Here is a 27,963-nt window from a genome sequence, read left to right on the forward strand (position 1 = left end):
AGTTTCATGTCCATACGACAGTTTTTACTAATTTGACCTCAGATGACCCCTGGTGACCCCAAAATGACCTTCCAAAATTTGCCTTGAAATGTTGACTGTACCCATCAAGTTTCATGCCCATACGAGTTTTTAATAACTTGACCTCAGATGACCCCTGAGTGACCTCGGATGACCCCGTAATGACCTTCCAAAAATTTGGCAAAACCAAAGAACTATTTCATCAAAGTAATAAATCAAAACAGAAAGATGCTTCCTTTACGAAAGTTATCACTCATTGAAAGTGCTACTTTGCTATACTTTACATGGAAAGCGACTATCTTAAAGTCGCATATTTCCTTAATTACATGACCGATCAAGCTGTTATTGGGATATGTGATGCACAGTTGAAAATTAATTATTAAAAGATTTGGTGACCTCAGATGACCTTTGACCTTGTATGTGACCTTTGACCTCACGAAATTGGATAAAGTATGTTGCGCTGAAAAATCAAATTTGGCAATACCAAAGAACTATTTCATCAAATAAATCAAAACAGAAAGATGCTTCCTTTACGAGTTATCACTCATTGAAAGTGCTACTTTGCTATACTTTACAAAGAAAGCGACTATCTTAAAGTCGTCATATTTCCTTAATTACATGACCGATCAAGCTGTTATTGGGATATGTGATGCACAGTTGAAAATTAATAATTAAAAGATTTGGTGACCTCAGTTGACCTTTGACCTTGTATGTGACCTTTGACCTCATGAAAATCTAATCAGGTCGAGTACCTCTAGCCACGCAACCCCCCACCAAGTTACGCCACTGTACCCCATAGATTGCTGCCTCAGTCGTCAACCGCCTGGATTGACGACTGAGAAAACTACGGGAAAAAAAGTGACGGATTTTGCAACAGGATTCCTGTGGCATAGAGCATGCGCAGTTGTGTCCAAATTGACCTTTTGACCGAGTTTGTTGTTTTCAGAAGTTCAGAGCGCGATCTTGTCACAGCGGCGCGGTACAGCGACGCTGCACGCTGGCGCCGCTAGTCAGTCGCGCTTCGGCGCACAACTGAAGTCGCAATGAATAGTTTTCAGAAGTCCGTCATGATATTGGCTGTAAGATAATCAGTCGTCACTACGAAGCATACACAGTACATGCGAAGTGTAGACGGCTGATTGGAATTAGTCTATGTACCCCATACGGATCTCCAGATAATCTGTTCACAAGGTATTTTGCTTATTACGCATATATTATGCAAATTAGGTACTTAATTACCATATTTTACGCTCAAAATCTAATCAGGTCGAGAACCTCTGGCCCCGCTACTCCCCACCAAGTTACGTCACTGTACCCCATACGTATCTCCAGATAATCTGTTCACAAGGTATTTTGCTTATTACGCATATATTATGCAAATTAGGTACTTAATTACCATATTTTACGCTCAAAATCTAATCAGGTCGAGAACCTCTGGCCCCGCTACACCACAACAAGTTACCTCACTGTACCCCATACGGATCTCCAGATAAGCTGTTCACAAGGTTTTTTGCTTGATACGCATCAAATACGCATAAATTATGCAAATTAGGTACTTAATTAGCATATTTTGCGCTGAAAATCTAATCAGGTCGAGAACATCTGGCCACGCTTACTCCCCACCAAGTTACGTCACTGTACCCCATACGGATCTCCAGATAAGCTGTTCACAAGGGTTTTTTTTGCTTGATACGCATCAAATACGCATAAATTATGCAAATTAGGTACTTAATTAGCATATTTTGCGCTGAAAATCTAATCAGGTCGAGAACACCTGGCCACGCTTACTCCCCACCAAGTTACGCCACTGTACCCCATACGGATCTCCAGATAATCTGTTCACAAGGTATTTTGCTTATTACGCATAAATTATGCAAATTAGGTACTTAATTACCATATTTTGCGCTCAAAATCTAATCAGGTCGACACCCTTTGGTCATGCTACCCCTATAAAGTTTCATCATCATAGCACTTACGGTTCTCAAGATAACGCGTCACAAGCTTTTTCCAACACACACCCCCACACACACACCCCCACACACACACCATAGTGATTACTAAGTCTCTCCCTGAACATTCAGGCGAGACAAAAAGTGATGTATCATGTTGCAAAGGATTCTGGGAAAGGTATGATATATTCTCGGATGCCAGAGTGCATTATATTGATTAATTACTCATGGTTTATATTTAGTGCACACATTCGGCAACATACCAGTACCGTACTGTACTATTTTTGTGTACATAATTTTTCGCCAATTTCACATTTTAGAAAATTGAGGGAAGTTTTTGGTATTAAATGTGTGTGACTAAATTGACAGTCCCATCCCACATATTTACCTTATCAAAACTGAGATTTTGGTATCAGAAGTAAAGCTCCTGATATTGATAACAGTTAGTGTAGCTTATCATTACCTGGTTTAGTATTTTACAGTTTACAAGATACAACAGACATGTACATATTGTATAACATCAGTTCTGTTGAGTTATGAGTGCTTAGTAAGTTCCAGGGGGAGTGTGTGGAAGGGCTTGAAGTTTACATTGACCTATTCCATTTGAAATCCATACACCCCCTATGTAAGACATGACCTTAATCTCCCACACAGGGAGTGTGACAATCAAATGGAGTTACCTGAATGGGTGACTCCATTTGAAATCAACACTCCCTGTGTAGGAGATTACGGTCATGTCTTTCATAAGGGGGGGGGGGTATGGATTTCAACTGGAATAGCCCATTGTGATTGATGCCAAATAACAGATTGCTATAAATGCTGCCCTCTGTGTCACAAAAACAACAGGGCGAAGGTGGTTTGATCCACAACTTACACATTTCCCCCTAACCTTTTTGAAATAAATCGAAAAATATATTACAAAATGTAAAAATGTTTTACACATCTGGATCAATTACAGCATCACACATCATTGTGCAATTGTGTTCAGTCACAATGGTTCATTGTGTAAAAAAAAAGCTGTTTTGAAAGTTGCATCTGAATCCATAGGAGTCAACTCTATTAGGCCAGGCTTATTCATGGACTCAGGTGCAACTTTTAAAACAGCTTTTTTACATAATGAACCATTGTGACTTAGTACAATGATGAGGGATGCTATAAACTGGTCTACACATGTAAAACACATAAGGCTGCACATACCTTTTTCTAATATTGTTTGATTTCTTTCAAAAAGTGTGATTTCGTTCAAAAAGTGTTTGGAGGAACTTGTAAATTTTTAATTTTCAAAAAGTTTTAGGGGGGTATAAGTTTTTAAATTTCAAAAAGCATTAGGGGGCAACTGATAAGTTGTAGATCCTATAGTTGTCAGCTATTTGGCTGTTAACCCTATGAGAACTACTTGCCGATTGGCCAAAATGAATATTGTGTCAAATTTTGAACCAATCAAGGAAGATCATCTGCAAATGCAAGTTTGACCATAAATAGTTTAAAGCCTAGTCATAATTGGCAATTGAAATGAGCATTTCAAGTTATCAACCAATCAGAATTGCTGTTAGATAAGATGACCACTCACCTGATATAAGTTCTGGTTTTTGACTGGTGTACCATTGACCTCTAATATTCTATCCCCTACTTGTAATGAAAGCACATCTGGTGATTCAACTCTGTGTGCAGGAAAATATCAAAAATATTTGAACAAAATTCACAACTTTATTTAACAACATTGCACTATGTAGTTTGGTTTACCAGGAAGTTTGGAAGTGACACTAATGCATTTCTTGCTTTTTCGTGCCTACAAATAACTTTATATGCACAATTTGATACGGCCACTAGCGAAATACACACCTACATCACTACCAAACTTGAGGTGAACCAAAGTTGACATGTATTAGCATCTGGACTGATACACAAAGTTGGTTAAGTCTTCGATAAGGCCAATTGAGAAACACAGATCTTCTGTAAAATTTGACCCATTATGAATGAGCAAAACACTTCAAAATTCATAAAATTCTGACGCTTTTTTGAACAGGTACAGCTTTGCTTTTAAAACCAGGTTTGGATGGGTATTCCTATAATTATAGTAGTACACAGTGATCATTCTGCCACCCCATGGTAAAAGGGCATAACTTACACTGAATTTTTTGAGATAATAGACAAAAACTGTTGATTGCTCCCACAGACTTGTACATTGTAAACAAATTTCATAAGGGTTAAATTGGATAATATACTTTCCGAGTATTTTAGACATTCTGTGTGTAGTGTTAGTTATGCCCTTTTGCCATGGGAGGGCAATATTGAGGAAAAGGTTTATCAGAATTTTCTAGAAAAAGCTGAGTCACGTTTGTCATCTTCTGTTTTAGATTCATAGAATTAGGGCACCAACACATCCCATAGCATAATTTTTAAAACCTCCCATTATGTAATCATTCCATCATCGTAGGAATAAGACCAGGATATTGCAAGCAATAATACTTCCACAACAAAATTAATTGGGTGTGTGGTTAGCAGTAGATTTGGCATTTATGAAATATTAGCTATTCAAGTTAACTTCCATACACCCCCTATGGTAGACATGACCTTAATCTTCCACCAGGGAGTGTATTTCAAATGGGGTTACCTGAATGTTGGAAATCTACTCCCACGCTGTGTGGGAGATTAAGGTCATGTTTTCCACAGGGGTGTATGGATTTCAACTGGAATAGCCCATTTTGTATACCTATAATACAGCTGATAGCATCTGTTGATGGAATTAATACATACAACGACAACGACAATCGGGGCAACCTTTCCAGGGAAACAGACTTTCAGCGTATCTTTAACAGAAATACATAAAGGACAGCCTGCTATCTTTGTTCAGGTGTGACTGAAAATATGGGGTGTGTAGTCATATTGATACTTGTGATTTTACACCACCAAATAGAATTATATCATTGTCCCAATTTAAGCATTAAAATGAGCAGAAATTTGCATAATTTTAGCCAAATTTGGATTGGTCATGATTAGTAATATTAATTCCTGCAAGTGTACCACAGATGGGAGAGATCGAATAACTTTTAATGATTACACTGGCATGGTTTTGCCTGTAAAATAGGCAATTCCCAGACATCATAGACTTCGAGGGCCAGTCGTAAAAAATAATGACGGTCAACCTATATTTTTTCCCAGCCAGGGGGATCAGGCAAGGGCTGATTTCAACCATCATAGCTGTCGCTTAAAAATGAGTCGCTCCTGTGAAGAAAAAATGATGTTTTCTTAAGGCAAATTTAGCACATATCTCTATGGGACTCTGATTTGGTGGTGTGAGATCTTGTGTACACATTCACAGACTAGGCATACTTATGCTTCATGCAAAGGTTGTGTTGAAGAAACAAAATTTAATGTTGGGCTATTCCTGTTGAAATCCATACACCTCCTCTATGGAAGATGTGACCTTAATCTTCCACACAGGGGGTGTATTATTCAACTGGAGTTACCCATTCAGGTAACCCCATTTGAAATTCACACCCCCTGTGTAGAGGATTAAGGTCATGTCTTTCATAGGGGGTGTATGGATTTCAACTCAGTGGAATAGCCCATTATTCCAGCTATGAACACCATTGCATAGAACACCTGAGGCTCAAAGATGCTTGTATAATATATGCGAGTGAACATTCATACATAGTGCTAGAGAAGAGTTTTAACATCAACACTACACTATATTCCTGGAAAAGTTTCGCTAGATCAACTAGCATCTTCAACAGATGGTGATGCTGTGTATTGGCATTGCGGTTGATGGCGATTGAACCACATTCCATTGTTTAGAACAATAGAAACAGGCTCAAACCGGATGGAACCGGTGGTTGAGTTTTGAAGCCGTCCCTTAACCTCTTATTTTTCTAAAGAAACAAAAGTAGTGCTCTCTGACCCTCCCTTCTTCTGTTTTTGGCTCTTCTGCAACTAGTGTAGTGTCTACACACCTTCCTTCACATCCCAACATTGGGTTATTCCATTTAAAATTCACATTCCATCTATGGAAGATTTTGGAAATATCTTCCACAGGGGGAGTATGAATTTCAAATGGAATGAACACATTAGGCAGCTCCATTTTAATTTCATACACCCTCTGAGAATGAATCAACCTGAATCTTCCACAGAGGGAGAATGATTTTCAAATGGAGCTGCTAATGTGTTAATTCCATTTGAAATTTATACTCCCTTTGTGGAAGACATTTCCAAAATCTTCTACAGGGGTAGTGTGCATTTTAAATGGAACAGCCCATTCCCCGTCCTCCTCTTCTCTCTTAGCATCTTTGACAGATGGTGATGTTGTGATACTGTATTATCTTCAATCAGGATACTCCTGAGATCCTATTTGGGATAACCTACTGATACCCAGGGAGGGTGACGCAATATCATAACATACTTCTATGACGTCATCCTGTCAAGCATACATTGTATGACGTCATCATCCGAAAGGACTACCTTAGGGTGGAAAATGTTCCAGGTGAGGAAAAAATAGTGTAGTAGTGTAGTATTGAAGTTAAATTGGACTCATAAAACTAATCAACTGGATTCACGTTTTTGAGAGGCTACAGTATCGCACCTTATCCTAGGTGCATCTTCAGGCCGTCTGATGATCTGGCGGCAATTAGTCACTGACCAGTGGCGAGATATAAAGTTGCTGGAGTCAAGTTGATTAGTTTTATGACTCCAATTTAATATTATATTATACCTGGATGAATGGCAACCTTCTTAAACATAGTATAACAGTTAGAACTTTTTAATCACTTACATAGTATCATTTTCAACTATACTTACTTTTTAACACATAAACTATGGTCTAAGTCAGGTACCCTACATCTTGTTTTCTCCGTCACTGCTATTGAGAACGACTTCTTCCCGTCGGGTGTCGGTGGTATAGTAATTAGCTGTACGGTGTGTGGGACTTTGGATTTAGGACTGCTCTCAATGATTGGGGCCATTATACTCTGGTAACAATCCCCGCTGAAAGAATAGAATTGAAATAAACTACTGTTAATTTGGCACTGATATAAAAAAGAAATTTCAAGTGCACTTTGCAAAACACACGCCTCTGTACACTTAACTGATTTTTGCCAACTACTGTTGTTCCAATTATTCCATAAGCCATAAAACAACAACCTCCGGGACTTGTAGCTAATAAGATGCGTAAACCAGTTGCATGTTGTGCAATTCCCCTCCACGGAATTAAGGAAATGTCCACCTTTAGAGCAAAATATGCCAAATTTCAGTGAAAAATTTAGATTTCCACTCCCATCCTATATGCGACTCAACCACTTTGCTTCAGAAATGAAAATGGAGATTTTTAAACCAGAATAAACTCCCGTTTTAGCTTTAAAATGGCACCTTACTTGTTCAAATCAGATACAGTAAAAATGTTTTATGAGGCAAAATAAGCTCAAATTTCCTTCTATTTTCCTTTTACTTTCTCATCTTCTTTCATTGTTATCTGGCAATGAAGCCAGCTGTGAAGTGGTCAGTTTTGATCTGATGGGTCACATATTTAATCTCCCAGTTCTCCCCTTTCCGAGAAACAAATTTGGTTATATCACTGTAAACTTACCAATATAACCTGGACCTTTCTATCAGTACAAACTTACCAATAACTTAGATCTTTCTACCAGGTCATACCCCTCAAGCTTACCAATTATTAGACATGGGGCATGAGTTGGATGTCACTAATATTGTTTCCAAGATCTTGGCAAAAACAGTGTTCAAATTCTTTTCTTTTATATTGTTTTCAGGCATTGATAAATTGCTCATAACTCGGTAACCAGATGTCCGATTTTGATGGGGTTTGCATCAAAATGTAGCATTTGTAGACTGCCAGAAAATAATGTAAAAAACCTCAATTTGAAAATTGCCGACATGTGACCATGTCACATATAACTTGAACCTTTCTACCAGGGCAAATCCCTCAAACTTACCAATATAACTTGGACCTTTCTACCAGGGCAAATCCTCAAACTTACCAATATAACTTGAACCTTTCTACCAGGGCAAATCCTCAAACTTACCAATATAACTTGGACCTTTCTACCAGGGCAAATCCTCAAACTTACCAATATAACTTGAACCTTTCTACCAGGGCAAATCCTCAAACTTACCAATATAACTTGGACCTTTCTACCAGGGCAAATCCTCAAACTTACCAATATAACTTGAACCTTTCTACCAGGATCAAATCCCTCAAACTTACCAATATAACTTGAACCTTTCTACCAGTAGGGCAAATCTCTCAAACGTACCAATATAACTTGGACCTTTCTACCAGGGCAAATCCCTCAAACTTACCAATATAACTTGAACCTTTCTACCAGGGCAAATCCTCTCAAACTTACCAATATAACTTGGACCTTTCTACCAGGGCAAATCCCTCAAACTTACCAATATAACTTGAACCTTTCTACCAGGGCAAATCCCTCAAACTTACCAATATAACTTGGACCTTTCTACCAGGGCAAATCCCTCAAACTTACCAATATAACTTGAACCTTTCTACCAGGGCAAATCCCTCAAACTTACCAATATAACTTGGACCTTTCTACCAGGGCAAATCCCTCAAACTTACCAATATAACTTGAACCTTTCTACCAGGGCAAATCCCTCAAACTTACCAATATAACTTGGACCTTTCTACCAGGGCATATCCCTCAAACTTACCAATATAACTTGGACCTTTCTGCCAGGGCATAACCCTCAAACTTACCAATATAACTTGAACCTTTCTACCAGGGCATATCCCTCAAACTTACCAATATAACTTGGACCTTTCTACCAGGGCAAATCCCTCAAACTTACCAATATAACTTGAACCTTTCTACCAGGGCATATCCCTCAAACTTACCAATATAACTTGGACCTTTCTACCAGGGCATACCCCTTGAACCTTTCTACCAGGGCAAATCCCTCAAACTTACCAATATAACTTGGACCTTTCTACCAGGGCAAATCCCTCAAACTTACCAATATAACTTGGACCTTTCTACCAGGGCAAATCCATCAAACTTACCAATATAACTTGGACCTTTCTACCAGGGCATAGCCCTCTCCATCTCCTATATATACATGGCATCTGACGCACACAAAACAGTCAGGATGGTACTTGTGGTCCCCAGCAACCTGCAGGAAACAGCAATAAAAAGATAAGAAATATTATTTTAATCTGTAACATCATTTTTTTCTGTTGAAACGGAACCTGTGTTACTTTTTATGAAGACTTTATGTCTTTACTGCAACCAGTTGAAGTGTGCACCTTCCCTCACATCCATGCCTTCCCTCTCTCTCTCTCCTCTCCCTCTCCTCTCCTTTCTATGATAATTGTTTACCGGAATTTCATTTTTCATTTTAGGGTTATGCATTAGCAGATTTGTGAATGACACCATCCACAATATTCAGTAGTAGCTTTATCATATTTGTTGCTGGTTATATACTTTACCCAACACACACTTTTGCAACCCATGGATCTAACATTAGACCAAGACACAATCAGGAAAATAACACTATCCACAACATTCAGTAGTAGCTTTGTTATATTTGTTGCTGGTTATATACTTTACCAAACACCCACTTTTGCAACCCAGGGATCTAACACTAAACCAAGAAACCCTCAGGAAAATCATAGTACATAAACAAATTGCATGTCAAACTGTGATTCATTTCTGATTCAGATTGAATCACAACAAAACATTATTTCCTGTTGGACGAGGCAGGTGGGATTTCATTTCATAATTTTCATGCTCGGAAGAAGAAATTATGTCACTATAAAATTTACAAATGAAAAATCAGATTCAAAGTAGTATTGTGTGTGTCACTAAACTGATATATTGGGCTATTCCAGTTGAAATCCATACACCCCCTATGGAAGACCTGACCTTAGATTAAGGTCATGTCTTCCATGGGGGTGATGGATTTTAACTGGTACAGCCCATTCACTCTGAAAAAAAAGCGCTAGATTCTAGTACAAGGGTTCCGAACTTTATTTGTTTGAGAGCGACAATGGGGCCAAACATATTTCCAGCATATATTGCTTGATTGAGCAGAGATGTCAGTCAGTGCATGTTTTCAAAAAACCTGAAATGCCAAAAAATTTCCTGAAAAATGTAGTTTGCCTATACATTTGTACAGGATCATCCTGGTAAAATTGGTAAAATTTCCCTTAAACTGGCAACACTGCTTGAGGGCCAAGTATACACTCCCATTTCTTTATGTTTTCCTCTACATTTTTAAAGGGCCATGTACCGGCGGTGGTAGGCCAACTTGATGGACCGGATTTGGCACACAGGCCCCTGCTGGTTTCTGTCTCTTCATCTCAACATCACAAAGAATAACATCACTTAAAGTCTTACTCAGATTGCCTTTTACAAATTAAGCGTACTGCTAGCCGTCCAGCGCTTATTATTTGCACAAGGACCAATGCACATGCTTGACATCGCGCGCGTATACGCGATGGTTAAGCTGTCAAATGAAATCTGAATAAGACTTTACATATGTACCAGTACTTTTATTGTGACCTATATATAAAGCATTAAGCATATTTTACTCCGAACTACTTTTGAAAATATATCCAACTGCATTTGCGTGTTTGTAAACACATGAATGAGGCCACACACATAGGAAATATGTGTGTAACCACGGAAGCACTGTGGAAGCACAGGAACCACATCACATATATGCATCCAGGTTCTGGACAATCGATAGTGGCCAAACTGACTACAAAAATAGTCAGTTTGGCCACTATCTTAAAATCAATTGAGCTTACAGGCACCGTATGTATTGATATGACGCATGATGGACAACCAACTGGGATTATCAGGAACTAGCTTTGACTCTATAAAGAGATAAAATGTCAAAGACAAGCGCATTCACCCTGCCCACTCCCTGCATGCGGGGCCACACCATCTATTTATAGGTGACTTGGCATAAGCCACAGATATGTGATGACCAATTAGGCAGTGGGGCGAATAACCTAATGAGTGGTAAAAGATACCAACTGTTAAAATAAATGGGAAAGAAAATATCTCTGTGTATGCAATGTGTATGCAACATACTGTTGTCTTCAAGGAACCAAGTAGGAGTTTTTTTCATAGTCTTCACTTTGAACAAGACTATATTTTACAGGTAAAGTTAGACTTTGAAAATTGCCAAGAAAACTGACTAAGTAGGCCTATATTTACTTCCAACGTGACTTCATTCAATGGTCTACAATATTCATTGTGCTTTCTTGAGTGCATACGATTCAAATGATTCCAATGCATTGAGGGTACAGGAGCATGCAAAAACTCCTTTTGGTAGTAATGGTAGCAAGATGGCGCCGGTAATGGACATCAATCCGAGGGGGGCATGTCCCCCCAACCTTTCGCCAAAATTACCCATTTTTTTGTTCTTTTCATCCACTTTTTGACAATTCAGGCTGAAATGCCCCCCCACATTTCAAGCGGGATTGGCACTAATGGTGCCGGTGTCAATATCAGTTGATTTGATATACAAATTATGAGTCATCAATAAATTGTCCTAAAAAAGGGAAACGTTATTTTAATTGATGTGTTATGTTTCCAATGTTCACCCCAGGCTTGATTTACCCAGAAGGCACCTTATCCGCAGTCTTTGACACTGCCGAACTTGGCGGCTGAATAGCCTCTGTTCCCTCTTTCTCTGGATAGTATAAGAGCGTGTTTATACTGAGCACCTCGCATTACCGCGAATGCACCTTCACCCGCATTTCAATCCTCTCACATTCACTGGGTCATTTCTACTGCGCTGTTAATGCAGGGTAACAATTCACTACCCACATATTTAGTGGGGAAGGCGGAAGTCCAGCAAATAGTTTTTGTGACCTTTCAAGGTCAGATTTTGAATGCTCACACTGTATTATAATAGGCTAACTTCTGGTGTCACCAGCAAAATCGTCACCCGTACTGTTTCTACTGCGAACGTTACCGCGTATTAACCACTATTAACCATCAAAAGGTGGTTGACGGATTCACTCGCATTACCGCGCATTAACCTTCACCCGATCTGTTTCTGCTGGGGCCGTTACCGCGTATTCCTCGCATCACCCCGAATTCACTCGAATTAACCCGCAACCGTCTGCTCAGTAGAAACACGCTGTTTGAGACAGAGCCTGAAAGTAGTGCTACTCTTGAAATGATGTGTCATATCTCTAGTGTTATCATTTTAGGTTCATTCAGTACAAACACAGTGCAACGTCCTCCTTCACAATACAATGGTTATATTATAATATAGCACTTATCACAAATGATATGACTTCTCAATAGATGGAAGTGGTTTACCAAATTGGATATGATAGCAATTAAACAGGAAAAGGGAAACACAATGATCTTATGTAGTTAATTAATGCCATAGGCCTACATACTGTCAGACAATCGGACAAATGGGTTGATAAGATAATGAATGGGTAGGCAGGCACTTAGTTCCAGCATTACTTGAGTCAATTTATCATTTACAAAGTGTACTGCCCCCCTCCACTACCCAAATTATTTGGGGGGGGGGTCTTCCCAGGCCCCCCCTGGTTCTGGAGTCACTGTACCATATTGTACAGGAGCAGATCCAAAGTGGGGCCTTTGGAGGTTCCTCTTTTTACCAAGACACTTGCCCCCCCTCTAGATATCCTGGATCCGCCCATGATGCCATGCACCCAGCAGATGCGGGTGCAAATACATCTTATATTAAGACAAATACCTAACTGCCCTAGATTACGTGGATTGTAATTCTACAACCTGCATGACTAGTATTATAGCTAGGTGTATCCAACCACATCCCATGGTTTTACTTTGCGGCAACACTTGTGGCAAGGCAGCTGCACTGTCCCGGGTGCACTGTACAGGGAGATTGATACAGTGGTGTATGAACCCGATGGGTTGTTAGGTACTAGTTGGGGGGGACATAAGCTGCACTGCTACCTATGGTAAAAGTGCAGCTTTGCAACCCCCAAGTGGTATCCCCCCCCCCCGGCTCACCCACTACAGCTGTTTTAGATATATCTTAGGATGTATTTTATGAATCTCGCTCCAGGTGTCTACCTCCAAAGTTAAATTTCCCCCATCAAAGTGATAATTGCCATTTCTACAATATCTAGCCAAAAAAAAGTCACTTCATTTTTTCTCTCCTTTAAGCGACTTTAACTTCCCTGGATGGTGACTTCCTGCAGTTCTCCCATGTGATTATACTTACTTCAACATACTCAAGAAATTCATGTTTTCTTTTTGTCTGCGCTGTTGAAAGAGTCACTATTTAATAGTATTATAGTAAAACTATCCACATGCGTAAAGCAAGTTTATAGTATTATAGGTATGTGTCATCCATGTGTTCAGTGTTCTATGGACTATGGAGGTCCTGAATTTCTACTTTTAGCACAGGGGTTCTTAATTCATTTCTTCCAGGGCTTCTGGGCCACAGAGGGCCAAAATCATCTCAAAGTTCTGTGTTTGAGAGCCAAATACTCATGGGTTTGCTTTATATTTGTTTTTACATTTCAGAACTGTTCAAGAGCCAACCACAAATGACAATTGGTCGGCTGGCCAGATTTGGTCCACGGGCCGCCTATTGAGGACCACTGGTCTAGAACGACAAAAAACCCAAAACACATACAAAAATATTTAAACAAAAACCAACCAAAACAGGAAAAAATAAAACATTTTGGGAATTAACATGCAATTGCAAACCTGTATTAATGCTGGGAGGAAGGCACTCAACCAAATTAGTCTTAAATTTAATTAGTTTGTCATATCCACACATTTTCTCTTTAATCATAGGCTTATTGAAGGCTTATGCTTTAATTGACCAATTGAAATTATGTTTTAATCTTTTAACAGTTGATAATAATCTAAATTGATGGAATAATTGATTTAATAGATTTTTGGTTTGACTCTTTAAGAAGTGTTACACTTATGTGCTACCAAATGGCATACACTGCATTTATGGTTGGAATCATGGAATACAATTTCCTACTTGATTTTTATAGGGAAACTGAAGTCGGCAAAAGATTGAAAAACATTGAAAATCAAGTCAAAATTTCCCTCTAACTTCAATCGCTAAAAGGCTGAAAATCATTCATTCAAAAAATTGAAAATCAAATCATTCAATTGAATATTTAGTTCAAAACTTTAATCAGTAAAGATTGTGAGAGTACCCATTGAGCAGCTTCACAAATTTCTCTTACCCTTTTCCAATAGAAGTACAAATATGGTAAGATGAACATCGCTGATAGTGTTATCTGTTATCACAAATTCTAAATCAACTCTTCAATTTCATGGGCACATCTGATGCAGAATCATGCTAGAGTATATCCCAAAAGAAGTATATATCCTAAAAGAAGTTCACATGGGTGTCAATATTACTTGTCTAGTGCCATTACTTAGTGACAATCTGCCAATCATTAAGTGCCATGTAACACATAGTAATCGGTAATGTTAGGGGCACTGCTGGTAAGATGATGTGGAATGAGTTATCAAGTGACTTTGTCAAGCTAGGTATAATCCTGTTGCAGATTTATGGTATATTCCAAAAGTGCCAAGCTTATATCCTTTGATACGATAGTCTCCCCGCTGATGGGCACTCCAAGTAGTAGTCGGATCTCAAATCGTCAAGTCCAGACATTCGCCAATTCTGACAAATCTGCGCCCATCCACTATTAATATAGTTTTGTTGAGCACTTAATATTAAAAATGCTGTATAAATCCACTGAAATGGTACCACAGGTACCACTACCCCAGCAGTCAACTAGCTCTCAAATCCAACAACTTACAATGTAAAGAGGCTTGTATCAAATTATCTACACCAAAAGACCAAATTCCATTTGCATTTCTGGAGCCATCTACTAAGTACTGCTTTGAATCTTGTTGTGTCCAGAACATCAAAAGATGTACTCAGAAACGTTCAGATAGTCTCATCTCTAACATCTGACATCAATCTTGGACTCTGACCAAATAAAACAGCAAGATCCTGCCAAGCGTAGACAACTAATAATAATTATTTGATCTCATTCGAAAAATAGCCCCAACTTCTTACAACAAATTCACATCAGTCAATTGTTCCACCAGACAGATCTGTACACCAGGAGGACAAGTTGCTATGGTGAATTGGATCCATTATGCCACACACCACCACGTTGAATCGATTCTCTGAAACTCCTCCATAAAAACGTCCAAGTAACGACTTTGATGACATGATAGTAAGGCTTAGTAAGCATGCAGTCAGTCGGATTGCATTACACCAAATTGGCAGCTTTGGAGTATTTACCTATAGCATACAGTCAGTTACAGACAGTCAGTTATCCAACTAGCCAGCTAGCGATTACTGGGGGAAATCACTGTTGCCACAAATTTTCAGCCCAAATCGTGTGTCAAATCACGAAAAAGTCACCCAATTTTCCCTGTAATCATTGGTTTCTATGCGACACTATTAACTACGGAAAGTCGCAGGCGCCAATGATGAAAAGTCACCCAATCGTTTTATTAACCAGTGGTTTCTGTGGGACAGGAAGTTGTTAGAAGTTGCTGGGAAAATCTTCAAAAGTTGCCCAATTGTGCAACCAAATCACGGGTTTGGCAACTCTGGTGGAAATCAATGAGTAGAGCAGCCCTTAACAACTGCACTTCCTGTAGCGTAAGTTGATGACTGAATGACTGACAGCGCCTGGCAGATACTACACAGAAGTTTAAGTAACAATTTTTAACCCGTTGTAAAATTCACACATTATGATATTCTTTATCCTATAAAATTACTCTTACAACTAATTTGGTTCTTGAAAATGTGGACGATGTAGAAATTATCATCGCGTCAGGGGAAAATAAAAGATGGACGTCCTTCAGCATTTTGCAGATCTATTGTTCTTTGGACTTCAAAATATTTTGACCATTTTATAAATTAAATATGATATTATTCATTGTGAATAACCTTTGTCCCAGCACATCCCTTTTTCAAGGGATTTTTATTTAATTTATGTGAATTTGTGAAAATAAAAAAGAGCATTTTTGATTGACAGATGAACATTTCTATATACAAAAATTGCTACTTTTACAAAATCAAATTAATTTGGATACACATAATCGAGAGAATCACAACAAATGTGGAAGTAAAACAATGCCAGTTTGTACAAGGCAAAAAAGAACATTCAACAAATCAAATCACTGGAGGGTTGTTATAACTTGATAGAGAAATCACATACATGTATCACTCCTTGAAAAAGTGATAAAACCAAAAAATCTTAAATGTTTATGGTTTATGGAATGATGTGGGGCCAGAGTGGTCAGCGACAACCTGTAAAGTGTGCTGAGGCTTGTGGATCAACGTCTAGGCGTTGTGCCTGTGCGTAGCGCACTATAAATCACTGCACTTGGGTTTTTTTGTGTGTTTTTTAAATCAAAAGTTAAGGGAGGGCCAGCTAACTGCCACCCACTTGCCCTCCTTTTATGCCACTGCACTCCAATATCACTTCGCATTTAAAGTTGGCTTTTCTCGATTAATCAAACATAATGGTTAAAATTTGAATGAAAATGGCATGCACAATAAAGCATGTTCCACATTGGATACTCATCCAGTAATCTTAATGCAGAATCCTTTGTATAGGAACTTTTGCAACTTCTGAAATCCGACCCTTTATCATTGAAATGATAGTAACTTTCTTCAAGATCGCAGAGCAACAAAATTAGGTGTCAAACAACTACACCTTTATCTTGACAGTTCCTCATTTGCTCGCCCTATTCCTTTTTTGAAGGAATTTTTATCAAGTGTAACAATACTTTTTTGAGCAGTGTACTTCAAGTATACACACCTATATATAGGGGTAATAAAGTGCAGTAATTGGTAAAACCTTACAAGGATCCATTTTAAGTTGCACTTTAGTTATCAGTCACTCAATTTCCTGAGATGATATCCATGGAACTGAAGGGAATTCTCTTGGGGGGGGGGGGGACAGGATGGTCAAAATCGCAGCTAGATATGGACAGTGGCACATCGGAGCAAAATGTCCTGATGGGGCAATTAAAATTTGCAAAGTTCTACTGCTGACATTGTCCACAATTGATTTGACTGGGACAAATGCACTGCTTGAACACAAAAGGTTCCAAGTTTTGATATATCGAGAGGTATTCCAAGAACCACTGAACCAAATACTAGGCTTGTTTGTACTCATTTTAATGCATTTTTCATGCTACATCTAATATGGGCATGAAAATGTACAATTCTGAAATTTGTAAAAAAAATGTTGGAACTTGTTGTCTGCAGTCGACACTCGCCTGGAGAGGGTTAGAAAGGTACAGTACTTTCACTGCCCATACAGCAAGAATCAATTCTTGTGAACAAATTTAACGAGAGAATCATTTGATTCTTATGTGTAAACTTTAAAATCTATCTAAGAAACAAGTCGGTTGCAGATTTGCCGTAAAATATAGTCATGAAAGGTACACAAATGGTAAGTTTACACACTAATATAAGCCCATTATTGATATGACTTTGGGTCTAAATATGATGATTAAAGAAGCAGGGTGCAGTGCTGCAAAATGTGTCAATTTAGTCTCACTATTTTGAGCCATAAACCTTACCCCCGGGTGCGCAGTAGCAACCCAGGAGTGTGCAGTGGCAAAAATTGCGCCAAAATGCCTCCAGATAGGCTGATTTTGTATGTTTTAGGCCAACCCTATTCCCCCTGAATACGCTCTGACCACAAGAGCAAAGCATGAAATTGCTGCATAAATTCAAAGCTTTACTGGAAATTGTCTCATTAACCTTTCAAATCATAACAAATGCTAGCTCTGTACTTGACTGAAAGCTTACTTCCTTTTCAAATTTCCCCCTCTCTCTAATTAATAAAGATCCTTTATCTTTTACAGGTCATGCAGCCGTCAATGTCTTGAAATGTTGTAGGGGGACAATTGATCTGAATTGTCAAAAAGTGGCTGAAAAGAACAAAAAATGGTTAATTTTCCCGAAAGGTGTGGGGGTAGATGCCACTTGCCTCCCCCTCCTCATTTATGCCCATGCATGCAGCATCACAATATCATACTGATAGTTTCCCCCTGATGATGTCAGGGGGAAACTGAGAGGGGGTAGTGTCACCTCTGACATCATAGGTCTAAGCATGTCACTTGATAACATTGATGGCTCACTTCCATCAAACTGATGATGTCAGGGGCAAACTGAGAGGGGGTAGTGTCACCTCTGATATCATAGGTCTGAGCATGTCACTTGATAACATTGATGGCTCACTTCCATCAAACTGATGATGTCAGGGGCAAACTGAGAGGGGGTAGTGTCACCTCTGATATCATAGGTCTGAGCATGTCACTTGATAACATTGATGGCTCACTTCCATCAAACTGATGATGTCAGGGGCAAACTGCGAGGGGGTAGTGTCACCTCTGACATCATAGGTCTAAGCATGTCACTTGATAACATTGATGGCTCACTTCCATCAGACTGATGATGTCAGGGGCAAACTGAGAGGGGTAGTGTCACCTCTGATATCATAGGTCTGAGCATGTCACTTGATAACATTGATGGCTCACTTCCATCAAACTGATGATGTCAGGGGCAAACTGAGAGGGGGCAGTGTCACCTCTGATATCATAGGTCTGAGCATGTCACTTGATAACATTGATGGCTCACTTCCATCAAACTGATGATGTCAGGGGCAAACTGAGAGGGGGTAGTGTCACCTCTGATATCATAGGTCTGGGCATGTCACTTGATAACACTAATGTATTACATAGTGAAGCCGTTCCCTAATTTGCATATTTGCATAATCAGCATTTATGCAAATTAGCTCATTTGCTCCAAACAAAAGTCATATTGATCAGTGTACTTTACCCTACTCAATTAATGCTCAAAGCATTTCCTAATTTCTAGAAAATGCCTCCATAAAGGTCATTCAAGGGGAGTATGGATTTCACTGGGACTAGCCCAATGGGCCAAACCAACCAATCAACAAACCAAACACTGGAAGTTGCAAATAAAAAAGCAGAACAGACACTGAAAGTATTGTTATGCAATAGGGAAAACTTTTTGTATATTTGGTATTGCTTAATGTATTCCCCATGTGCAGTTTCAGTGTTTCATTTCCTATTGCTACTTCTAAGTTACCGGTACCATACTTAGCAAGCTGGTCCCTGTATACATTAACTGTAGGCTCAAGTGAAAAGTGTAACTCTCTTTTGTGGACATCAGCCTATAGTCCATATTTAAGGCATAAAAAAAAAGGTTTTTCTCAAAGCTTGCACACGCATTTGTAAAATCGTGGTGATTTGAAAAAAAAAGAAATGCATAAATTTTTTTTATTTCAAAAACAAAATTTCTTTTAGTTTTTTCCGGAAAAATTTTTCTCAAAATACCATAAAAATACCAAGTCGGGAATTAAAAAAATTTAACTTAAATGGGGAGCAGCATGGCACACTGGTTATTAGTGGTTAAGGTCTTTGCCTTGGTGCGAGAGGTCCCGGGTTACCCGCAGGACAAAAAAAATCTAATTCCGCTCTCCAGTGGCTTAAAGGTGGGGCAGATGATAAAAGACCTTGTCACAGTCGCTTCCAATCAGGGTAATAAGCCCCATTGTCAGCTACACTTGTCTGTCTGTAAATTGCCCCGACCAGCCATCTATGTGACCCCAGTTCACTTGTGCCTGGCCGAAGATTCATCAGCATTATCTCCTAGATTTCAGCTGCTAATACCTACATTCTTTTGTACATAGGCTTGACATAAAAAATGTAAAGTAAAATTAAATTTTGTGATTTTCACAACTGCTCATTTTGGCATGTGTTTTGCAAGTTAGATTCCTTGAGTTGTTTCCTTTCTGAAATGTTTAAATTTCCTATACCCATCATCATTACGTGTAGAGAATAGAGATACAATAAAAAAATACATTATCTGAAGTACTACCTCGAGGACTTACATAAAGGTACAGTATACAAACATTTTGACAAAAATGATCTAATTCAACAGTCTATAATATCGAATTGATTAATTCGAATTAAACAATTCATCGAGTGGCCATGGGCAGCGCCATTAGACATGTTACAAGACTACCAAGTGACAGGTGATGGACCGTACCCACACAATTGAATAGGCACTTTTTTGATAATTTTCATCAAGGTTACTCAAAACTTACCTAGCTAATTTATTATACAGCAGGGGTCTCTGCCTTTTTAATATGTTATGAAAAACTTAATTTTAAAAATATCTACCGACGGAAATAAAAATCCATCGACGGACAGTCTTGTTATGCTCTCACAAACTTAGAAAAAAACCTGAAAAATCCAAAATGTTGGTCTAAAACATGCCCAAGGTTACTGCTGTCCCATTCAAAAGTACAGGAAGACCACCTACAGCGTTGAGGTCAACTTTCTAGAATTCCTGTCTACTGGCAGTAATGGCTACTACCCAGTGCTAACATCAATGAATTGTTTAATTCGAATTAATCAATTCGATATTATAGACTGTTCAATGAGGTTGTAAAATTATAATTATGGAAAAAGATAAAAGGTTTAGATTCTATACACAATCTATACAAAAAGTTCATATGATAATAAATATCCATTCTCTCTCAATTTGAGATAATGGCAAATATAACTGTTCAAATATGAAAAAAATATTTATAACCTATCAAAACCAATCTTGTAAACAAACAAACAAACAACAAAAACACCAGTTTCAAAGCAGCTCCTAATTAATCAATTCACAAAAACAACAAAAACATACCTTGGTTTGGACAAGTAAACATGCCATTCTCACACGTCACAATTACCAAATGATATCAAGATATAACAATTTTATATCCTATCAAGTCATTGCATGTCACTTCCCATATGATGAAGCAAGTGGTTACTAACAATTCCTGATCAACCATCAACAAACTTTTTGCATCCAAAAATAGATTCAGGAAACCCCCGTGGTGAGTTCATAAAGTTACAAATTTTTGGGATTTTTTGTTATCAGGAACTTGGTTTGAATTAATTTCATCATTTCAAATTTATCCATTTCATAAAAAGAAACAGATATACTGAAAGGAAAACGGTTTTGGGCCAGACAGACAGATGGTACAACGACCAGTCTCACACATCCGCAGGCATAGTATACAACAATACATTAAGACAAAATATTATTGCAGGTTATAAAAGAAAACATCAAAAAGAAAATGATGCATCATCCTTAGTCACAACCAAGTGGTTGACACAAAATACCAAACATTCCACTTCCTATCAAGTTACTACATATCGGGGGTACTCAGTACAAATGACCATACGGGGACGTGCAAGCAAATATGGGTAGCATTTTCAGCCTTTTGGTATATCAATGACCCCTTTTTTTTTTTTTTTTTGGTATATGAATGGGTCCTTTTTTCAAAATTTTCTTAATTTTTTCGGAAAATAGCCCAATTTTTCCTTAATCTAGCCAAAATTGTCCCAAAATTTTGGGAAAATTTGTAAAAACAATTTGGGATAAATTCGGCCGAAAATTTTGACTTTTGGTATATCAATGGGTCCAAATTTCTTGAAAAATTGGTATATTTATGGGTCCTCTTTCAAATTCTCAGCGGCACGTCCCTACCAAAACTAAACATGAGTACCCCGGCTCCATATCCCTTCCCAGATTATGGCACAAGCGGTTACTAACAATTCTTGATCAACGTCCCATCAGCAAACTTTTTTGCTTCCGAAAATATATTCAGGAAACCATGGTGAGTTTATAAAGTTCAGTAATGGCACCACAAGGGGCTGGGGGCATGGGGGGACTCTTGCCCCCCAGTAAAATTCCAAAATCACAAGAAAATGTCTACTTTTTGCACAAAATGTGTTGCTTTTTCCGCCCCAACCCTCATATTTTAGCCACTTCAGAAAATGTTACAGATTTTTTTTGGCTTTGATGTATCTCTGAAAGTCCCTTTAAAAATTCCCTAATCGACCATCAACAAACTTTTTTTCGTCCAAAAATAGATTAAGGAAACCATGATGAGTTCATGTGAAGTTACTATGGGGCTTTTTCTTGTGCTTCAGTGTTATTGTTATACCTAGAAGAAGGACATGTTTTGAACAATCGGAACCTTGGGTTTTCCTGTCTATCACTTCCTTGCACAATGATAACACCACTGGCAGAGGTTGTACATCATTTAGTGTACATATCCGGAACTGGAATCCATATGATGGTATTGCTTTCAGGTCCAGATGAGTAATAAACAATCAAATGAGGGTCAAAATTCCATTCCCGTTGCAACCCCCCCCCCCCCCCCCCAGGAAGACATAACTTTAATCTACCACACAGGGGGTATTGATTCGAAATAAGGTTACCTGATTCAGGTAACCCCATTTGAAAGTCTTTGACTCCTTGTGTGTGAGATTAAGGTCAAGTCTTCCATGGGGGGGGGGGGTGGATTTAAACTGGAATAGCCCAATGTTTGTCAGTATAATCAGAAGTCATTTCTGAGATTGAAATTTCTTCTTCTACCCATACAACCACTTAAATCAATTGCAAATCAGTCAAAGTAGGGTTATTTTGGAACTGATATAACTGGCATACACATGTATACAAGTTAGCATTGGCTTTTAAAGAAATCATAACCAAAATATTCTTTCCCTCTCGAAAACCTCAAATTGCACAAGGATGCAGTGGTAACACCAGATAGGAAAGCCCAAGTCTGGAAGGAATGCACACGTACACTTTCCCTCCCTCCTTCCCACCAATTAATTGACCTACCATAACAGGCCCATCTATGAGTTGAGCACATCCCTGGCAGGATTCTCCAAATTTGTCCCAGTAATCGTCTTTGCAGAAAAGCCGACCATCTCTCTCAAAATACCATGACGATAGTCTGTTGTTACATACTGAGCACCTAAAAGTAAGAAAAGAAAAATGATCTCAGGATCAGTATAATACAGGTCAGTAATTAGTTTTAATGTTCTTGCTCTCATAATCTTGAGCAAACCATTTCTCTCAAAATATCACCAGCATCCAGTGGCATGGGGGGGGCAAAGGGGAATCTGCCCCCTCTATGAAAAAATCCTTGTGGAATAGTGGCCACCCTGATGTTTAAGATTTTCAGGCCTTTTTGGTACTTTTTAGCCCATTTTTGTCCATTCTCGTCAATGTTTGCCCCCTTAAAATTTGCCTTGCCCCCCCCCCTTTGCCCACCCTCTGAAAAATTGCTGGATACACCACTGCCAGGATCGTCTGTTGAGACATACAGCGTTTTTCTATTGGAGTAAAAAGCCGGCTTTTATCCGGTTTTGGGATTAAAGATTACCAGTAGAAAATACCATCCTCCGGTATTTGGCCGCAAATGCCTGCTAAATTTCCTCCTCTATTTCGCCAGCATTTATCCTTCTAAAACTAGGATTTTTTCCGGAGAGGAGAGCCGGCTTTCGTCAATATAGAAAACCACAGTCTCCGTATTGCGGTTCACCACAGTGGAGTATTGAAGCTTTGAAAGGTTTAATCATGGGGAATGACAACCAGCAAATATGCAAATGACATGGCGTGCATCGGTATTGTAACGAAAATGGATTTTCGCTCATTCTCTAAAAATTGGTTATTTGAGCTCGTGTGAGGCTTATGGTCTTATTTTTGTATTGTTACACGTACCTATCTCTCTTGGACTAGTTATCATGATTTTTATAACCAAATTTGATCAATTTTGATTCGTCCTCGATTTCGATGTTCTGGTCATGCATTTTTATAAGCTTACTGAATGAAGAGTATTGTATTACTCACCAGTCACTGATTTTGGTCGCCAGATTTTCATGATCCAAATTATTTTATTGTGCAAATTAATAAAAGTTACAGCAAAGCATAGGTGGAAATACTATCAAAATTACTTTTATTGAAATCGGAAATGAATTTCAGCTCAAATTAATTGATTTAAAATGATGTGTTTCGTGCATATTTTCGATCTGGGAAAGTTTTGATTTGTTTACTAGTTGCCAGTTCTTTGTCGATTTGGGCTTAATTCTCTGAATCTATTAAAGATTCTGACAAATTTGCGGCCCTGGCAACTCCCTTTTCATTCTGGAGATCGACCCGTATGGGGATGTCTATGGTCGGATTCTCGCTTGTCTGGGTTTGCGCCGCTTGTTTTTCATGTTTTCAGTCAATCAGAAACCTTTTTCGGTGAGCGAGTTCTCGTGAGCAGAATGTGCTGTTTCTTGCTCACGAGAAAAGACGATAAATTGCTCGCGAGCAAGGAAAGTGATTTTCTGCTCACTCAACTCTCGCTTTTGTGCGTGTTTTCGCGATAAATTGCTCACTATAAAAGCGGCTGCTCGCCAAAATTGCTCACTTTTTGGTTTTATTCTGCCTGGTGCAATCTCGCCCCTGGTCAGCTCTTTCACAGCAGATTTGAAATGAGACTCATCGGGCATTGGAAGTGATTGCCACTCACTGCCGTAGCCTCGCTTTCCTTGACATTGGTTCAGTAAACTTCAGCTTCGATGTGGAAGACATTTAATGCAATTTATGGGAACTTTCAGCCAAAAATGATGGTCAAAATGTAGCAGACGACATGCAGCCATGTCAGCAATGCCAATGTAAAGTGGGTTGTCATCTTCGAGCCTTTTTCAAGGCTAGCCTAGCTTTCTCCACTTCGTAGTTTAATAATTTTTGGTTCCCATGAATGCTTAATTGTCTCCCTCGAAGATAGGCCTATAGAACTGCACCATTTTTAGCATCTTTACAGTCACAAATCGTCATAAATCGGTAAGCTTAGGTGGCCTAGGCTGCTGCCTTGCGACTTTTAGCGCCTGTAGGTGGCCTGGAAAGTTTAAGCTTACTTAGGCTCTTGGGCCTTCTGCTTCTCTTGGACATCTTGGTTCATCGTGACTGTTAAACAATGGTTTAATCATCTTAATTTAATTACGATAGAATATAAAAGGGGAAGTTCCTAGTCTTCAAGAAAGGCTAAGCTTAGCCTTGCATTATGATGTGCATGCATGCCATGCAGATGGTGGCTCTGAATTTAGGTGTTATGGATTAAAGGCACACTCGTCGTCTATGAATTAAAAAGGAACTTCCTGGTTATTCTATCAATTGTGCAGTTCTAAACTTAAGAATCAAGGAAAGTACGTGGAAAATCTGCCAGTGACTTCAAAAGTAATTACATAGGCTGAAGCCTATTATTTTCTGAATTTATTTATTGATTTTTATATCACAAAGAAATTTGACTTCTGATTGGCCTAAATTGCTCAATTGCCAAACTGATAGACAAGCTGGCATCAGTCAAAGCTCCCGCCATGAGTAATATTTTTAAGAACCAGTGAAATTAGCAATAACAGTAGTTCACCATCTTAGATGGCATTTCGTACAGTTTGTCTTTTTGTCCAGTCGTTCCAGGTTCCGGATTCTCAGTATTCACCACCGCGGCCCAGCCGCGTTACAGTATTTACCGATATTTAGCGCAGTAGAAAATCACGGTGAGCAGGAATATTCCGGTTTAATCTCTAACCGGAATGATTCTTTATTATACCATGTTCAATAGAAAAACGCTGATACTGAGCAGCACCTAAAGCATAAATTTTTCATAAATTTTCATTATGCAATCATCTCTGTCAAAATACCATGACGATAGTCTGTTGTTACATACTCATTACTGAGCACCCAAAAGGGTAAACAAGGCAGTTCTTGGAGTGAGTCTCGTCTGCTTTTGTGACTGTTTGCTTTCGCGATTAGTTTTGGTAACATACAAGTAATTGAGGCTTCAAGGCCGCATGGCCATCAGGCCCCAGACTGGAGACTCTCGTAAGACAACTAAACACTCCAAGTGGAACCCCAATAAGGGCCTTACAGAGCAAGAAAGCAAGAGTAAAGGGAGTCTCCGGCAATCATAACATTATGCATTACAATAATTATCATTTATCAAGCACTAATTGTAACCACAGATCCTGGAAAGTGTTGTAACATGGTTTTATTTTTAAAACAAACTCATATTGACCATTAAAACGAAAACAAACAGTCCGCTCTTAACACACGATATACGCAAAATTATGACAATTATGACGTAATGGTTATTTGTGCTCAATTGTCGCCACCCTTCATTGTATTATGTGCTCCCGGGAATTTTGAAAATTGCATGTTGAGAGACGGATGTTTTGAGTTGTTTTTATGGTCATGAGTTTGGTTTTAAATAAAACCATGTGATTCGTGCTTGATAATTATTTTTCGCAAATATTGAGACAAATAAAGCTGACACACAAGAGGAATAGTATGTGTTCTATAAATGAGATCTCAAGGCTTGATACAAGGAGTGTGATCGCCAGAGTCATTCTTTATCAATTTGTTTCATCATGTATTAGCAAATTATACTACAGATAGTTAAATTCATTTCCTTCTCAAACTCCTTGGATAAATTGACTGCTTTGTTTTCTTTGGAGAAATGAATCCCCAGAATGTAATTCTGTCAAAGTGAATCATATTTCACTTGTTCCAATTTTCATTTCAGGAGTGCAGCCCACACACTTGGTTGATATGACAACATCTTTCTTTGTCCCGCTTTTTTCATCATAATCACATGAAATGACATGTTTTTGTAACACATAATTTACATGTTGTTTTCAACAACAGAATAATATTGTACCAAGAGTGGGATGAATAAAGGTGATGTAACTACAGAGGTTGAAACTGTGGTTGGTGCGATATAAATAAACCATGAAGACGGCAAGATTTCTTGCATGGTGAGACGATCAAGACAAATTGGGGGCTGTGCAAATTGAGATAGCAAGAAATTTTGGCCACCCAAAAAGTGGAGCAACAAATTTTGGCAAGACAAGAGATTCATGGGGCATCTTTTACATAATATGCTCTAAAAAGGCTTACAAAACCAGTACAGAAATGCTTAAATATATATATGCAAATTTTCCTGCTTGCTGCACTTGAAATACATGTATAGTATATCTATCCATTTACTTTGAATTTCTTACATGCTCTGAGAAAGATTCAAGCAAAATCTTCTTCAGAGGGAGAGCGAATTTCATATAGAATTGGTTTGCTATTTCATTTGAAATTCAAACCCCTGTGAAAAATATTTCCCGAAATCTTCCACAAGGAGGGGTGGATTAGCCGGTAGCCCAATATAATAGACAATGCATAATGATAAATAGACCCTACAGTCTGTAATGTATCACACACACACCGCAGCCTAATATAGCCTCTGATTAGGAAAACAAGAATGCCATAAATTGAAACTGCTTGCAAAGTAGACAATACATCAAGGTGGATTTTCAGGATGATCAAGGTTGCTAATAATTTTCAGCCTAATTCATGGATTAAATTGCCAAAAAGTCACCCATTTAACCTAAAAGCAATGGTTTCTGCAAGTTAGGACTCTACCGAAAATCATGATACCAAATGTTAAAAAGTCACAATTTTAAACACTTCACTTTTTTTAATGGAACTGGAAACAATCGAGAAGTTGCGGTGAAAATATTCACCCAAGTCACCCAATTGGGCTCTCAAATTGTAAGTTTGGCAACCTTGATGATGATTTAGGTATTACTTCATCATCTTAGGCTTGGGAGAAGGTATGATAGATGGATGCATGAATCATATTCACATTATGGACCAAAATGACATCATACCCGATGGTGTAATTCATTGACCTCCACCAAACAACCATAGCTCAAAAATTGACCTTGACTTGTGGAGGATGAGTTTTTGTGCCCAACACATAGAAGTGTCATTCTATGAATGTAGAAATCTATTGGGGTTTAAACTAACTGTGCATTGGTAGATGAGTATGTTTGGGATCCTACATGCATTGCAGGATGACCCATGTTTTGAGACATATACTGTTATGTGAGTTCTCTGCAAGAAGTGGGCCCGGTAAGTGGGATGTGTTAAGATTTGCAGTGGTGGTACCAGGGATTTTTTGGGGGAGGGAGGGGGCAAAGTGAATTTCAGGGTGGGGAAATCAAACAAATTTTGCTCAAAATTGATGCAAAAAGTGGAAATGTTTGAAATTTTGGAGTTTTTACTGCCCGGCAACTGG

The 27,963-nt window shown here is 38.6% G+C and overlaps 1 protein-coding gene across 1 annotated transcript in view; it reads right to left on the minus strand.

The window, feature by feature from the left end:
• The window catches only part of LOC140146659 (LIM domain kinase 1-like), a 91,240-nt gene that overhangs the window by 40,450 nt on the left and 22,827 nt on the right, over positions 1–27,963 (minus strand). Inside the window, 4 exon segments of the mRNA XM_072168529.1 lie at positions 3,538–3,628; positions 6,762–6,947; positions 8,995–9,104; positions 22,686–22,821. Coding sequence (XP_072024630.1) covers positions 3,538–3,628; positions 6,762–6,947; positions 8,995–9,104; positions 22,686–22,821 — 523 coding nt within the window.

This window comes from Amphiura filiformis, chromosome 2, assembly GCF_039555335.1.
Source record: "Amphiura filiformis chromosome 2, Afil_fr2py, whole genome shotgun sequence".
NCBI classification, from domain to species: Eukaryota; Metazoa; Echinodermata; class Ophiuroidea; order Amphilepidida; family Amphiuridae; genus Amphiura; species Amphiura filiformis.